This window comes from Lissotriton helveticus, chromosome 9 (genome assembly GCF_964261635.1).
Source record: "Lissotriton helveticus chromosome 9, aLisHel1.1, whole genome shotgun sequence".
Lineage (NCBI taxonomy): Eukaryota > Metazoa > Chordata > Amphibia > Caudata > Salamandridae > Lissotriton > Lissotriton helveticus.
In genome coordinates, this window is record NC_136070.1 from 512,061,207 (window position 1) to 512,078,693 (window position 17,487).

General features: G+C 43.0%; 1 protein-coding gene across 1 annotated transcript in view; it reads right to left on the bottom strand.

Annotated features, from left to right (window-relative positions):
• The window catches only part of LRRC9 (leucine rich repeat containing 9), a 1,011,210-nt gene that overhangs the window by 896,270 nt on the left and 97,453 nt on the right, over positions 1 to 17,487 (bottom strand). Inside the window, exon 2 of the mRNA XM_078660357.1 lies at positions 8,866 to 8,951. Coding sequence (XP_078516483.1) covers positions 8,866 to 8,913 — 48 coding nt within the window. The 5' untranslated portion in view covers positions 8,914 to 8,951. The remainder of the gene's footprint in view (positions 1 to 8,865; positions 8,952 to 17,487) is intronic.

Genomic DNA, 17,487 nt, shown 5'->3' on the forward strand with positions numbered 1-17,487 from the left:
CATAAAACTGAGGCAATGCCACGACATTATACCTTTCCAATGTAATGGGTGGAAGAAGAAATTGAGTTTATATGCAGATGATTTAATGATCTTTACGGGTCATTTGCAAGACTCAATTAAAGCCATTTGGGGCATTTTACAAAACTTCGGGGAGATTTCAGGATACGCAGTTAATCAATCCAAGACAGAAGTGATGCAATGGAACACACATTATACCTGCGACCAGATTCGGCGAAGTATTAGATACTTGGGGATAGAAGTAGTGCAGAAGATAGAATTCATTGCGAAAGTAAACTTTGAAAAAATAACATCTAAAGTCAAGACCCAACTTCAAAAATGGGATTCACTGCCTTTGTCCTTCTTATGGAAATCAAATCTGCTAAAAATGGCAATTCTCCCAAAGTATACTCTTTAATTTAATTCTATACCCTTGGAATTCAGGAAGGAATGGATAGTCAAAATCCAAGGTTTGTTTTCAAGTTTTATATGGGCAAAAAAAAAACCCGGATAGCTATGCGGAAGCTCAGGGCAAGAAAAGAGAATGGGGGAATTGCTACATAGGACCTCCAGCAGTATCAAAGGGCATTTCATTTAAAAACCTTCAGGCAATTGTTAGGGGATTCCATCTCTTTTACACCTTTATTCAAAGCTTTGACTTTAGGTTTTCAGTCCCAAGCCCGGTACTTTTTGTTCAAATTTGGGGATCCAAAGTACTTCAAGAAAGTGAAACTAAAAATGTTATTGGCAGCATGTAAAGGCTGGTATCAAATAAGAACATCACAGCGTATACATTACTATAGTACACTTGCCCCTATATGGAGTTCACCAGGCACCCCAAGTTGTCTCCAAGACTCTTTAGCGGCCCCAATTCAAGCAAATGGGGTAGTAAGATGGGGCGAGCTGTTGGAGGGGTCTGTATTAATTTCTTGGAAAAAACTTCAGGACATCACAAGGGGGACTGTCTCCAAATGTAAATATTATTAATTAGCAAGTTGGGCTAAGTCTCTCAAAAACCTTGGGAACAGTAACAAACTTTTGGAACAGAAGGCAGCCACTACTCCTACAGGACGTAAAGAAATAGCTGTATGGTATTGGATGCTAATTCAGCCTCTGGAAGATTCCCAGTAGTGGTCAGATTCGATCTGGAGGAGAGAGCTGCCGAGCTACGACCGGGATACCATATGGCAAGTATCTCTTGCTGTTTTTATGGCAAAATGTTAAGGCTGCTTCACTAAAAAAAAAAACATTTATTTACTCTCCATAAAGCGTATTGGACCCCAAGAAGACTATCAAAAATCGGCTCCAAAAATGCGAAATGCCAAAAATGTGGGGAAGCAGACGCGGACGACGTACATATGTTTTGGCGATGTCCATCAATACAAAGTTTAGAATAAAGTAGGTGGGACAATCTCCAATATTGTGGGGTTTGAAGTTAAGGTGAGTCTACTATCACAAGTAATTTTTGGTGTGACCCCGGATGAGGAAGTTACAATCCAGATATCTAAAAATCACAAAATATTAATGTTTGTACTCTTTTTACTGGCGCGCAGGGAACTATGTATAAAGTGGATCTTGCCTGTTTCCCCACTAGAGTGTGAATGGATTAATTCAATACATAGGTTCGCAAAACTAGATAGAGCTATACGTGTAATGAAGAAAACCAAATTCTGGAAGATTTGGGATGAATGGTGTAAAAGAAGATAACAGCATAAACTTCTTAAGATACTTTTATCACAAGTCGATTTCTTTAATCTATTTTTTTGTGTTACTCTTCTCTTTGTCTTTTTTTATTTTATTTTTTGGTTTTTTTTGGAGTCCCATGCCGCACAGGCCAGGAAAAGTTCAAATGGTATGGACTGAAAATCCTGGGGCAGAGTTATCTGCAGGACCTGTAATAATGGAGAGAAAATGGGAGGGAGCACGCAGAGACGCGAGGTCAATGGTTCGGGCGGGATGAGGACCCGATTTGTGAAGAAAATTCGGATTGGTGTCAGTACAACGCGTTGTATTACAACGCATTCCGTTACAACGCAGATTTTACAACGCGGGATCCATTACAACGGATGTCATTACAATGCATGGCATTACATCGCAGATGCTATTACAACGCATGGCATTACATCGTAAGTATAGGTAAGTTGACTTTTTTTTTTAAATGTTATTTAGTTTATTGTAATTAAAAAATTTTAAATAATTTAATTAAAAGACATTTAAAAATTGTCATTAATTTAATTTAATAAAATAATATCTATTTAATAAATGTAAATATAATAAAAATTGTAATTAATTTAATTTAATTTAAAAAAGTAATTAGTTTAATGTACATATTTTTTATAATGAAATGAAATTAAATTAATAATATTAAATTATTTAATTTAATTAATTTAATTAAAAAATGTAATTAATGTAAAATAATTAATTTAATTTATTAAATATATTTCAATTAATTTTAAAATGGTAAATATAATTTAATTATCCCTAAAGCCAAACCCTGCCCTAAAACCTAAAAACACCCCTGTACCCCAAAACCCAAACCCTGCCCTAAAACCTAAAAACACCCCTGTACCCCAAAACCCAAACCCTGCCCTGAAACCTAAAAACACCCCTGTACCCCAAAACCCAAACCCTGCCCTGAAACCTAAAAACACCCCTGTACCCCAAAACCCAAACCCTGCCCTGAAACCTAAAAACACCCCTGTACCCCAAAACCCAAACCCTGCCCTGAAACCTAAAAACACCCCTGTATCCCAAAACCCAAACCCTGCCCTGAAACCTAAAAACACCCCTGTACCCCAAAACCCAAACCCTGCCCTGAAACCTAAAAACACCCCTGTACCCCAAAAACCAAACCCTACCCTGAAACCTAAAAACACCCATGTACCCCAAAACCCAAACCCTACCCTGAAACCTAAAAACACCCCTGTACCCCAAAAACCAAACCCTACCCTGAAACCTAAAAACACCCCTGTACCCCAAAACCCAAACCCTACCCTGAAACCTAAAAACACCCTGTACCCCCAAACACCTATACATATACTCCTATACTCATATTTATTAAAAAAATTACTTAAAATAATAAATTTAATTTATAATATTTAAAAACATAAATAAATATTTTTTTTATTTTTATTTATAATTAATATTAATTAAATCATTTATATAATATTAAATAAAATTAAAATAAATTATATACTTACCAATACTTACGATGTAATGGTATGCGTTGTAATAGCATCTGCGATGTAATGCCATGCGTTGTAATGCCATGCGTTGTAATGGATCCTGCGTTGTAATAGTTGCGTTGTAACAGCATTACGACGTAAAAGTTGCGTTGTAAGTGATACACACCGAAAATTCACATATCCTCTGTAAAAAGAGTGATCGGATGTCCTTACTCTAGAGAACCTTGGAGCAGGTATAAAAATAACTCCGGGTATCGCCGCCCTCTTGCTGCTTTCTCTCGTCAATACTCTTAATTATATAAGGGCTAGACACAAATGAGGATTTTTTTTAAAAAAGCATTTGACTTTTGCATGTTACTGTCAACATTTTGAGGGCCATTTATAAATATCAAACAATGCAGTGCAATAACCAGAGTTGACCTCCTTGCATTGGCTCTCTTTGAGCCTGCTTTGCACCACGCACACAACTTTGTACAATAGTGAAAGGCTGTGAGCATTATGTCTAACATAGGTTTTTCACTGAGACAACAAGTAATATCCATCCACTACAAAATCCTATGCTTAGGAAAACTTTAAAATGTTTACTGTAGTGTATTTATGCTGTACTTTAGAGCATACATGCATTCTTGGAAAACCTCAAGAAGGCGTCAGCTTTTGTCTTAAATCTAGGCCTACCTTTGTTAATAGGTAGGGCTTTACATCAAAACCCATGGGTGGTTGCTTGGGGACTTGCTCCCACATCTCATCCGTGAAACACCCTCTGACACAAATGAATGCAAAATGCAAGTGAATAACACTTGTTTGAGAAGAAGTACGTTATTATGTTTTTACAGTATATCATATTAACCCCTTCCGTGCACTACCTCCCTGGTGCTGCGCATGACCAACGGCTGGCGCAGCCCCGCCCACTCCGTCGAAGGCCGCCGTGGTAAACGGGTTAAGGATTTGCTACTACAGTCAGGTCATGTTAACTGTTTACAATGTCAAAATGCTCACAATCATAATGTTGTGCACTGTTGCACTTTACATAAGATTCTTTATTTTAGCACTGTTTACAAAATGCAGGATATAAAAATCATTTAATGTTTGCACATTGTCTTGTACACTTTTTACTCTGAACCTTTGCACAATTGTTTGAAGTTAAGTGTGTTTTTAAATGTCTATGCTATTTTATATGAAGAATAAATTGGTTATATTTAAATTCATGTTTCGTGCTCGACATTTCATTTTTTAGTATTCTCTGTAGGAATTTCTGTGATTTATGACTGGGTATCCTGGTGCTCTATAAGGTAATCATTTACTATGCTTTAAAAGTTAATACAATCTAATATGTAATGAAAAATGTGTTGAAAAAGTCTTTGTTTTGGCCTTTCTGTCTCCCAGATTTTCTTTGGGGGGGAGAAGTTCAACCCCCCAAAATACCCCTAGTAGTGGTTGCTCACTGCGCATGCTAGCTATACACCATGTGGGGGCTGGTCTCACTTTTTACTTTGTTCTCTCTGATTCACTACTTGTGTCTATTTTTGGTGCTCCCTTAAAGAATGTCTATGGATACATATGACTGGGTGGGTAACCTGGTGCTCTTTAAGGTCATCATCTACTATTTACTGTGCTTTAAAAGTTGATACAATTGAATATGTAATGAAAAATGTGCTGTAAAATTCACCATTTTAGTCTAGCGTTTTCCAATATCCCCTAATAGCAATCGGGTTTGCTCGCTGTGCTCGCTCGCTACGCGCCGGACGGGGGCAGGTCTGGAAAAGTTTGCCAGGGCTGCTTTCAGTTCCCAGTCTGGCCCTGACTTTAACGTAGTCATAAACTGGGAGAGAGACTCCACCGGAATGCCAACAGCAAGCCGAGTGAACACCTTTTAATCTTTAATGTCTTGGATGTCCTCTTTGAGACTTTGCAATATTTGGAGTGTTGCACCCGAAAGGGAAACAATTTATCCACACTTCTGAAACACATAGGACTGTATCCCGAATTGACCTTCTATTGCTCCTCGCGACAGATGCTTTACACACCACTGTGTTGGAGATTCTCCCATGGGGTATCTCTGACCATTCATCAATCCTCCTGCATCTAGGGATCCTGGGACCACATGCCAGCCACTCTGGCAGCTTAGTGCCTGGTACTTAGCGGATTCCCAGTCTGCAGATGACCTAGAGAAGGAGATTAGGGTATACTTTGACACCAATTATGGTTCAGTCCCATCTGGGGCTAGCAGCAAAGCAATGATCAGGGGCTCTGCTAAATCACTTCTCCACCACAAAGAGCAAGGGAAACAGGACCAGATAACTGAATTAGAATTTTGCATCCTTTGACTTGAGACCCAATACACGATACCCCCACCCACCCTCAAACGTCGATTAAACCTAGACAAAACCTCACTTTGCCAGCTGGCTCGGGAAGAATCTCGACTGTGCTAGCTGGCCTCCCTCCGCAGGGTCTATGAACATGGAGACACATCAAGTAAGCTGCTCTTTTGGCTGGCCACCAGAGACATGACATCCAGAGTAATGCCTGAGGTCCAAGAACGCATGGGCAAAGGAAGACACACAGCTGCAGCCACAGGCAAAACCTTTGCTGACTATTACTGCACTCTATGTACTCCTCGCACATGACCTCACGTGCAAAAAGGCAACCCCATATTACCGGACATCCCCCTGTTAACCCTATCTCCTGCCCAAAGAGAGAACTTAGACTCCCCCTCGGATTAGAGAAAATCAGGGAAGCGTAACTGAAATGAATATGAACAAGACACCTGGCCCAGACGGCTACCTCCGCAAATTCTACCAGAAATTTCAGGAGATACACTTACCCTGTCTGCTTGGCTTAGGCCAATGGAGAGTTCCCTAAGGGATTAGACCTGGGACCCATAAGCATCATCCAGAAACCAGGACTCCCCCCTGGCCACTTCCAGTTCTACAGACCTATCTCTCTCATTAATGCCAGACTAAGGTTTTTTGGCAAGACACTTGCCCGAAGGCTCCTGTGGGTGCTGCCAGATCTGGTTCACCCCGACCAATGTGGCTTTAAGCCAGGACATTGTGCACACCATCACATTAGACATCTACACCTGGCATTCGCTCAACAGTCGGAGATTCTTGACACCTGCGCTCTACTCCTTGTTGATTTAGAGAAAGCATTAAATTCCATAGACTGATTCTTTTTGGCCTACATTTTCAATGATACGTGAGAGTCCTGTGTTCCTCAAAGGGAGCACATGTGCACATTAATGGGACGCTCTCAAAACCCTTCTCAATTCACAGAGGCACCAGGCAGGGTGGTCCCCTATCATCTCTACTCTTCACTTTGGCTTTTAGATCCTAGCTAGGCTCATTCGGTGTGACGCACAACTGCATGAGGGTTGGCACTGGGGAGAGGGCATGGAGGATCGGGTCTCACTGTATGCTGATGATGTACTACTCTACATTCGCAATTCATAAGATTTGGGGACCGGAATACTGGGGGATACTATCTCTTTATGAAAAGGCATCAGGCCTCCACATCACCTGGGCTTACTCTCTTCTAGTTCCTCTTACTGGGGGCCTGGAAGTCATAGAGTAGCAATCGACAATAAACCACCCAAAGGCTCAGCTTCCAATACTTAGGCATTCATATTTCGGTGATGAACAAGTTGACCTGGTCCCTCAACTTGCCTCCAGTATTGGCTCACATAAAACCGGACTTCCATACCTGGGCACAGCTCCCACTAAATATTCTGAGCAAGGTAGCTTTGTTCACGATGATGATCCTACCTCACTTCCTCTACACCCTACAAAGCTTCCCACTGGGGATCCCTGTATCCTGATTCCGGACCATCCCTACCCTGATTCGAACCTTCCTATAGACTGGACACCCTCCTATTCCTCCTGCATATCTCTCAACAAGTGCTGTTAACTGACCTACCATGGTGGCATGGGGATGAAAGACATTTGCCTTTATTATTGGGTTTCCCAGCTTCTAGTAGTTAATGATTGGCTCAACAGAGGCTGGGGAGACCAGACACATTGATTGGAAATATATCAGATTAGAATAGATAACGTCCTACATGTCTTGTACAGGAGCACTCTCACCCATCAACTCCCAAAGCCCACAAGAGTGGTGGTCTAGGTGTGGCATGCTGCACTGCGGAAGACAGGCTGGGATAGGAGACCCACACCACAAACTATACTTCAAAAGGAATGCTGGCTAGTCCGGGTCTCATGTCTGGAGGGGTTTGCTAAATGGGACAAAATTGGGCTATCCCTCCTAGGGAACGTATGGCATTGTAACTCCATGAAATCATTCCAAGACCTCCAGTCCCACTTCACCCTTTCCTACACCCAATTTCACAAATACCTGCAACTGAGACATGTACTGTCCTGCTGTAAAAATAGGGCATTATAGATCCAACTGAATATAATCCCCTAGAGGCTAAACTCCTTCAGGGCTCCCAAAGGCAGTGGGTTTCTTCCAAATATATGTCACTCATCCTTAAATCCACAAACTCATTTTACTCCTTTAAGCAGATGTGGGTATCCTGGATAGGACAGCTGGAGGAGGCAGACTGGATAGAAGCACCAATGTCCCCCAATTTCGGCCAGCCTCAGACTAACCCAGCTAAACTATCTTAACCTACCTTACGCCCAAGCAGATTTGGAAAGTGGGAAACTGCCCCAGCTATTTCTCTCCTGATGCAAATGGAGACGATACTGAGGTCCTGGACAGGCCCGTGGAGCTCTCCCTTAGGGTGGCATTATTGGGAATCCTGGAGGGTCTGAGTGGCTTCCGGGGGGACTATGCCCTGGTAGGCATCATAATAAAGTTGGCTAAGAGAGATATAGCACACCACTGGAATGCTAAGGCAGCCCCCAACATCTTGTCATGGAGTGCTGCAATAAACTAGTGTGCTAAGCCTGAAGAAGCCATAAATAGACAGAGCCAGGGGCTGCTCCCATCCGTAAACATGTCAAAACATAGGCCTGCTAGCAGAACTCTGTTTTGGGAGGACCCAGTCCATGAAAGCTGTGTGGTGCAATGCACAGTTGTTGCTTAACATGTGTTAACTAAAATAATAAAATGTGGTTATAAAAAAAAAATAACCCTCAACACTTGTAGACCTACTGCTTTAGGCATCTAGCCCTGTGTGCCAGTCACTCCCAGTTCCCTGAGGAAAAACATTCACAGTTCAAGATCAAGCACATCAGCATTCAGTTAATCTGTATCATTTCCCCAGAAACATTACTACACCACCTATTTATGCTCAGTGAGCATTAAACAGCTATGTCCCCTTGTTCCCTAGGCTTAGTTGGCATTTGCATAGTGGGGAAAAACAGCCCTACCATGGCCTAAATTGCCACTGCAGTGTGGAAACCAGGCAAAATAAGCACATGTTTTAATTTCAAGTGTATCAGCTTTTCAGTTTGAAGAAAATGCTTTACTATATCTCAATTAAAAAGTTAGCCTGTGGTCAAAAGGAAAGAAACAGAGGTGCTGCCTACCAGTCTTTATATGAGTTGCTTATCAATGCTCCAGGCTACATTTCTAATCTTTCAATTTTATCTTTTTTTTAAATCTTTAAAGGAGAATGAAAATTGCATGACAGAATTCTAAAATTACGCTTAACAGTGAAGTCTTTTGATTAACACTTAATAATGATTAGAATCAATTTTGGGAACACTGAATGAATGACACTTACCAATTCTTTTATTATTTCTTCTGTGTGAGGATTTTCATTTGGGATCATTTTCTTAGTGTGAATGATGTTAATACCACAAACCTTGCCTGCAGAATTAAATAAACAGCAATGAAGGCAATGACACTCTGTCTATGCTGTCTATGCTGTCTATGCTTATCAACTGTTTTCTGCCATTATTATAAAGGTTGGATGAAGTTAAACATACATTATACAGTCCTTTATTAACGAATGATGCAGGAAAAGTCAGTACATTCCATAAAATATATCACAAAGTTTGTAGATTCAAAATGATCACTAATAGGGTAAAGAATATTAATAGTCGGAATCAGATTAACTCCTTTCTTTTCTTGTCTTTCTTTTTTTTCTTATTCTGATTACACGTGTTTCACCCATTGTGGATCATAGCTCTGGGGTGTTTTCGAAGCTGTGGCATTATGTAATTACATTCAATACAACTAAAGAAAAGAGCAAAAAGGATGAAACAATTAAGTAATTAATATTCCATTGGGGATTACATGGTCTTGAGAATAAGGTTATTTCTTTGACAAAATATAGGTGTGCACTGCACATTGGTGTGATTCAAGTGAAAATACTCCAGGAGACTCTGCATACGTAAAAGGGAAATTTAAAGAGTAGAATGCACTCTTTTAAACAAAAGTATTAGATTGAATAATAGATAATGTAAAATGTAGCCTGGTTCTTCATATCAGTATTCCTTATAATGGTATGAGTGGGGAGGCTGGTTTGAAGGCAAGGAAAAACCGAGGATTGTAAAAAAGAAAGGGGGTGGGGGAGGGATAATCTTAATAGTTAAAACACCTAGAGAAATGGTTCAACTCAGTCAGAGGAGCCGGTGGAAGACCGGTAAACACGACAGAAGACTCCAGGAGACGGTCCAGACAGACCTTTTAGAGCTTGGGGCTGGAATGTGGACAATAAGAACTCAGGTGAGACACCGGGAAGTCCCTATGAGCAAAAGTAGGGAAACAGCAACAAAAAACTAAAATGTAAAGACTCACTATTTTGGAAGGCATAATCCAACACAATGGTGAAAGACAAAGTGCCCAAATCGCAAACGAATAAAATATCCAACTATGCTCAACCACTGCCCCAAGGGCCAGAGGCCACAGAGAAGGGTATAAACAGGTGTGAGGGCCCTAAAGACCGGGGTAATGAAAACTCGCCAATGCTGGCAGATGTGATGCAAGTGATCCAATCGACAAGTGATGACATGGTCCATAGAATCGATGCAGTAGCCATCGATGTGAACTTTTTGCGATGTGACCTGCGGAAGGTGGTGGACAGAGTAACCACCAAAGAGAATAACGTGGATGCATTACAGAAGGAAATACGGAACCTCAGTGCCACTGTAGTTGATCTAAAAAACAAAGTAATACAGCTGGATGAGAAGGCGGAGGACTCCAAAGGGCATTCGCAATGGAATAACCTGCGATTTATAGATTTTCCAGAAAAGGCAAAGGGCCCCTTTACGGAACTTTTCTTGGAAGACTGGATAGTCAAGGAGTTAGCCCCAAAGAGACTATCCAAGTTTTTAAATGTGGAAAGAGCACATAGGGAATTGCCCCCTCCCCGCCCAACCGGGCGCACCTCCTCGGGCTATTATCGCCAGGTTATTCAACTATAAAGACCGCAACGCGATCCTGCAAGCCACTCACACTAGAGGGCAGATGCTGTACGAGGGTCATCCCATCTCAATATACCCAGATTATACCCAACGCGTCCAGAATCAAAGAAAACATTTATAATGGTCAAGCGTAGGCTCCATGAGTTGAACTTAAAAACAGTCTAATGTTTCCAGCAAAGCTGCGAGTGGAGAGTGCAGGGCGCACAATGTTCTTTTTCTCTGCAAATGAAGTGAGTGAATGGCTGGACACTAAGGGCGACGCGAGGACCATCCACGGGATCCACCAGAATATTGGCAACCGGGGAAGGGACACAGGAACAATGGACAACAAAGCGAACTTCCAGAGACATAGACAGGGGAACCTAAGTTAGTCATATGTGATGAGCATAGCACTCAAAAACCAATGATGAGGATTCAAGATGAAAATGTTTGGTCGGGGGGTGGGAAATGGGGCAGAATGTGCTGGTTAATGTTTTGGTTACAAAAACGGAACTAGGACTCGCACTACAGCCCAGGGGGAGGCGGTAGGAAGGGAATGTTTAGTTGGTTACGTTATAAAATGTTGGGAGAAGTTATCATTGTTGTGCCTAAGACCCCGGTCTCAAAATCAAACCCAGAGGGACTGGAGTGAGGAAATTTGCATTCTCAAGGAGGGCGGGGGTAGAGTGCGGTGGAAGATGTTTGACAAATGGCCACACAAATAATGAATATCATTACTTGGAATGTATGAGGATTAGCAGGTTTAGAAAAAAGACGTTGGATACATGCCTTCCAGTTATGTTATGTTACTATAGTTTTTTATAGCGCAAATCACCACTGGTCTCTAAGCGCTTTTAAATAAAAAGAAACACAACAAACAGCCACCGGCAGACCCCCCGCGACCACACTGTCGATTGTAAAGTAGAGATGTTGTCTTTTTGAACAGGTGGGTCTTTAACGCCTTTCTAAAGGGCAAAAGCACTGGTTCCCCTTGTAAGGTTGCAGGTAACTCATTCCAGATTTGAGGAAGGAGGACCGACACAGCTCTACCACCCTTTGATTTAAGATTAAATCTCAGTGGGGTTAGTTTACAGGCTTTGGAGGAGCACAAGGCTCTGCCCGGGATGTACTTACTCAGACGGTCTTTAATATATTTGGGGGCCTCTCCATAAATGGCTTTATGGGCTATACAGAGACACTTGAATTGCACTCGATGTTCGATAGGCAGCCAGTGCAATTTCTGTAGAAGGGGCGTCGCTAGTGTTCTCCTCGGCAGGGAGAAAATTAGCCTGGCCGCATCATTCTGAACCACCTGTAATTTCCTAAGGAGCTTCCGAGGGAGGCCCAAATAAAGAGCATTTCCATAGTCCAGCCGCAAGATTACTGTGGCGGACACAATGGATTGCAGTGTCGGAACAGAGAGAATAGGAACAAGTTTCCGAAGTTGCCTAAGTAGGCCTATACAGGAGCCCACCACCGCAGAGACTTGGGGGGCCATGGACAAATCTGCATCAATTTTTAGTCCTAAACTTTTTACTACTTTCCCCGGAGTAGGTACCTCCCCTTAATCGGGGGGCCAGAAAAGCTCACACCAGGGGCTGTCTTGTGATGTGATGATGAGCACCTCAGTTTTGTCCGGATTAACTTTCAGGACATTATTTGCCATCCAGTTAACCGAAAATCTAAGAAGATTCTTTACTGAGTCATACGCCTGACTGGTGTTATCAAGTTGGACCAACAATTGAGTATCATCCGCATAGTTAAAAACTTGACAGTTTCTATGCGTTAGTTCTTCCACCAAAGGTTGCAGGTAAATAATAAATAGGAGAGGGGACAGTGCCGATCCCTGGGGTACGCCGCAGGTCACAGAGCTGGCGACGGAAAGATGATCTCCCATTGGCACTCTCTGAGTGCGGCCAGTTAAAAAGGATTGAAGCCAGTTAAATGCTTGCCCCATTATTCCTAGTTTCGATACCCGGTTCAGCAAGATGACATGGCTGACCGTGTTGAATGCTGCTGACAGATCTAAGAGAATCAGGGCGCAAGGCTGTTTATTGTCGGCCCTGATTCTCAGATCGTCAACAACAGAGGCCATCACCAGTTCAGTGCTGTGCTGTGATCTAAAGCCTGCCTGTCTGGGATGGAGAAGTCCATGTTCCTCCAAATAGCCGTCCAGAGTGTCCACCCCCTTTTGTACCGCTTTCCAGGATCTTTTCCAGGAAAGGGAGTTGGGAGATAGGCCTGTAGTTTTTTAAGGCTTTTGTATCCGCCCCTACTTTTTTCAGGAGGGGGATAACCCTAGCTTCCTTCAGATTCACTGGCAGGTACCCTGAATCTAATGACTCATTTAGTAGATCCAACAGCTGCTTTTCCAAGCCTGGCAAGGCCATTTGAAATATTCTCGGGGGACAAGGGTCCATTCTGGAACCTGATTTGATCTGGTGAGCTATTGCTGCCAGACTCACTTCATCGAAGCGTGGAATGCTGTTCAGATTCCTGCTCAGGTCTAGGGAAATGGATCTAGGTAGATTTAGTACACTAGAATCAGCCGGGGTTTTAGTAATGTCCATGATGATATCCTGGACTTTCTGAAGAAAAACTTCTGGAAGGTGTCGCAGTCCGGGCGATCGTTTATTGGAGCTTTGCCTTCCATCTGCGTGAGTTCCTTCAAGATGGAGAAAATCTCTTTTTGCTTGTTTCCAGCTCGGCCAATTCTCTCTTCATAGAAGGCTGCCTTCCTAAATAGAATATCAACCTTGTATTTGAACAGGAGAGCCTTGTAGATGACCGCCTCTGCTAGGTTGTAATTTAGTCTCCACCTCCTCTCTGCTTGACGCAGAGCTTGTTTTTTCGCTCTCAGAGTGTCATTAAACCAAGGAGCTCCTTTCCCTTTCAATCTAGCCCTCTCTATCCATTCAGGGGCTAGTGTATTAGTTGCAACCTGAAGCCAAGACATTAATGCTGCACTTTTATGGTCTAGGTTACCCTCAATCATAGTTGGAGAAGAAATAGAGAGAAGCATTGAGACTAAAGATTCAGCCTCCACTCTCTTCCAGGAACTAACCTTCTTCCATAAAGGATCTGACAGTAGAGGTGAGCAGTCACATGGGACCCAGCATTTAATCAAGGAATGGTCCGACCAAGCGCAAGGACTGATGTCGGTTATCTCTGCCCGAGGAATCGAAGACCAGATCAGGTCAAGAGTGTGGCCCTTAACATTAGTAGGGCCTGTTACCAGTTATAGCAAATCCAGAGAGGATAGATTAGTTTCGAACCCTGCGTCTACAGGGTCTATGGGTGATTTATCCCAGTGATAATTAAAATCCCCTGCCACCAGGAGATGTTTATATCTTGATTCAAGATCTGTAAGGAGCTCCAGAAAAGCATCATTAAAATCTGGAAAGCCTTTAGGTGGGCGATACACTACTATCATCACAATACAGGACCATTTCAGGGAGATTTTTATTCCCAGAAGCTCTGCACTATCACAATTTTCTGCTACAATTTGGGTCACCATGAGAGTCTTTTTAAATAAGACCGCAACTCTCCCCCCTCTGGAATCCCCAGGTCGGTTATACCATAGTGCATTAAATTCTACAGGTAATGCTGCCAGAATATCTGGGGTCGAAGTATCCCCCAACCAGGTTTCTGTAAGTGCGAGGATGTCAATATCCCCTTCAAAGAGGAGAGAAAACACTTCAAGGTGGTGTTTTTGCGGTCAGCGTGTATTGAGCACTGCTACTTTCAGGCCATGAATTGTATTCATATGGGGATGTTTCTGAGTCCATGTGGATCCTTTCGCTCCCCTCAGTAGTGACTCCTCACATAACCTGACTCGCGCAGTGCCCTCTAACACCTCGACGCCTGTTTTAATGCCAGCAGTGTATCAGCTGAGTAAATATAATGTTGGGCACGGGGTCTGGCCCCTGGGCCCGTCGGGGCGCGGACGGGTGTGCCCGCTGCGCGCGCGCTGTGCGCTTGCAGTCCTGATCTTTAAATAGAGTTGGTCAGTAATCCCAGCAACACTAGTGCGCTAACCAAGATGGCATCTTGGAAGCGTGCAGGAGTCCCTGGTCCCTCACCCAAAATGGCGGTTGGGAGCAGAGAGGACGTGGGGGGGCTCACCCAAATGGTGAGTTGTATAGTTCCAATTTTTATGTGCAGGCAATGCGAAGAATGAGCGGACAAGAAGCAGAATAGGGATTGAGTGGATCGCTAATTTAGGCAGCAGTTAAAAGATTCAACAATTCAGATTTAAACATATCTTAAGAACGATTTAATTCAACAATTAAAAAAGCAAAGTGCCAGAGCAGCGTTACAAAGTGCAGGAGCAGCAAACCGGCTAGCGTCAGCGTTTTAACAATTCTTTATGAAGGGTACAGCTCTTTGCCACTTTGTATTCTGGTTTTGCATGGAGGGTACTTATGTGAGTGTCACCAGGGACCCCATTTTGGCATCTAAACCACGTTCTAGACCCAGAAGGGAGATACGTCATCTTACACTGGAAATGGGAGGGAAGGAAATTATGAATTATAAATGTCTATTGCCCGATTTCTTCCCAGCGCTCATAAACCCACCAACACCGTACATTGATGCAGAGGTTATCCTCACTGGGGATTTTAACTGTATTTTTGATGCAGCACTGGATAGGGAACCCCCTAGAAATAACACAAAACCTCGAATGCTAGGATAGTTGATGACTATAATACAGGGCATGCATCTCCAAGATGAATGGAGGGTTTGCAACCCATTACAAAGAGAAGAGTTGTCAAACCCCAGCGACTAACACGTTTAGCCGTATTGTTCACTGTTGTCTTATACCCAAACTATCTGCTGCAGTGGATGGAGTGTCTTATCTGCCCCGGTATCTGTTAGATCATTTGCCATTCCTGCTGACCTTGAAAAGTGGTGAGGGCCATCCGGCGATACCATTATGGCGCCTCCGGGCTGAGGCGCTCACTGACCTACCCTGTTCAATCAGTATCACTAACCTACCTCTAGCCTTCGCTTAGCATCAGTTTCTTAGCGCTGGGAGCCCTTGGGGTGCTACACGCTCTACAAATCACTTAAATAAAAATAAAAATAAATCTGCTGCAGTCATTTCCGTGGTCATAAAACGCTAGTTTGAGGATAACTGGGAAACAACATCTAATAGATCAACAGAGCGGGAAGCTATGAAGGTGGTCATACAGGGGGTGTGCATGAGGACAACATACGGGGTACAACACCAATTATAAAAGGGTATACAAACTCAAGAACGACAGCTGAAGAAGCTGGAGGAGACAGTCCACATCACGCCCCAACATGTGGCTAAATGAACCACATCCCGGGAGGAACTATTAGAATCATGGCGTAGGTTAGAAAAATGTACATACACAGCCTACAGACAACAACTCCATATGGAAGGGGAACAGACGAGTGCCCTCCTTGCTATGCCCACAATCCAATAAAAAAATTAAGACGGAGACACAGTGTGCACACAGAGAGCGATTCTAGGAGAACTAGCCAGGCACTTAGCAGAGGTATGAAAAAATAATCTCTCCCCACCCAAACAAGCATTACAGAACTCTTTGGATACCTCAGACCTACCCAGATTAGAGCAGGAGGAAGCTGACGCCCTCGGGGTGCCAATTGTCGAAACAGAAATACTGGCAGCTATTGGAACACTTCAACTGGAGAAATTCCCTGTTAGCGCCGGACTTCGGCGGAATTCTACCAGAGGTTTGCCCCACTGCTGACTGACCGCCTATTGGAAGTATACAATGAGGCACTAAAATATGGGTCCCTACCTGCGACTTTGCAGGAGGCGGTGGTGACTATGATTATAAAACCGGGTAAGAACCCTTTATTGCCAAACTCCTGTAGGCCGATTTCCCTCCTAAATTTAGGTGCAAAAATATTAAGTGGAATACTAGCGGCCCGGCTAATGCCATACCCGTCCCAGCTTATACACCCTGGCCAAGCTAGGTTTATATCAAGGTGGAACACTACACATAACCTATGGAGCCTGCCGCATGAGTGGCATGCCCCATGTCTGGAGACCGAGAGATGCACACTAGCACACTAGCCATCAGGGAATTGGATGATGATGTTTCCATCATTATTAAACCAACCGATAAAGGGGGTGCCATTGTGATTCTCCAGACAACAGACTATAATAATGAATGCCGATGCAAACTGTCTGAAGATAGATACTACAGACACCTTTGCTACTGACCCTACTGACACTACACTATTTCGACCAGGATAAAGTGCCTTGTGAATTCGGCCAAATCATATCTTCAAACGAAGCGGGTTTCCTGATTAATATGGATCCAAGGTTCCTTACTTCTACATCTTACCCAAAATTCATAAGGGCATCCTCCCGCCTCCGGGTCTACCCATTGTTTTAGGCATAGGATCTCTCTTGGGACCACTGAGCAAATTCTGCGATCATTGCCTTCAACCTCTCATGAAGAAAATGTCATCCTATCTAAAGGACACGAGAGGTGTTCTCAATCTGATTGTTGACTGAGACAGGAACAACGAGATTACCCATCTGATCACTTTAGCGCTCTCACAATACTTCACACTGGAGCGGCTGACGTTGGTCCCAACACCCCCCTTAGACCCCCCCCCCCCCTCCGACAGCTGTTTACTACCAACTGTCCGACAGGCCCCAAGTGGGGAAAAGGGAATGAGAGAGAGAGAGAGAAGAGACTGCAACTTCGGATAGGATTCCCTCCTGACTACACCTCAGTTGTTGCCTTTACAGGTTTTCTCTTCAAGGGTGAACCCTTTTTTGAAATGAATGTTTGCCTTTCTTCATTTCTCTTATATTTTTTTCTTCATTTTTTATTAGCGTTTTCTTTCTTGAATTACTTTCTATTATACTATTATATTAATTGTTCCTTGCATTAAGTCTTAAATAAACATTTAATCTTGTTATTTCCCTTATAGGGTACTTGCGTATCTTCGCTTCAGAGTCTGGAAGATGGCTAATCTCCTCTTCAGGTAAG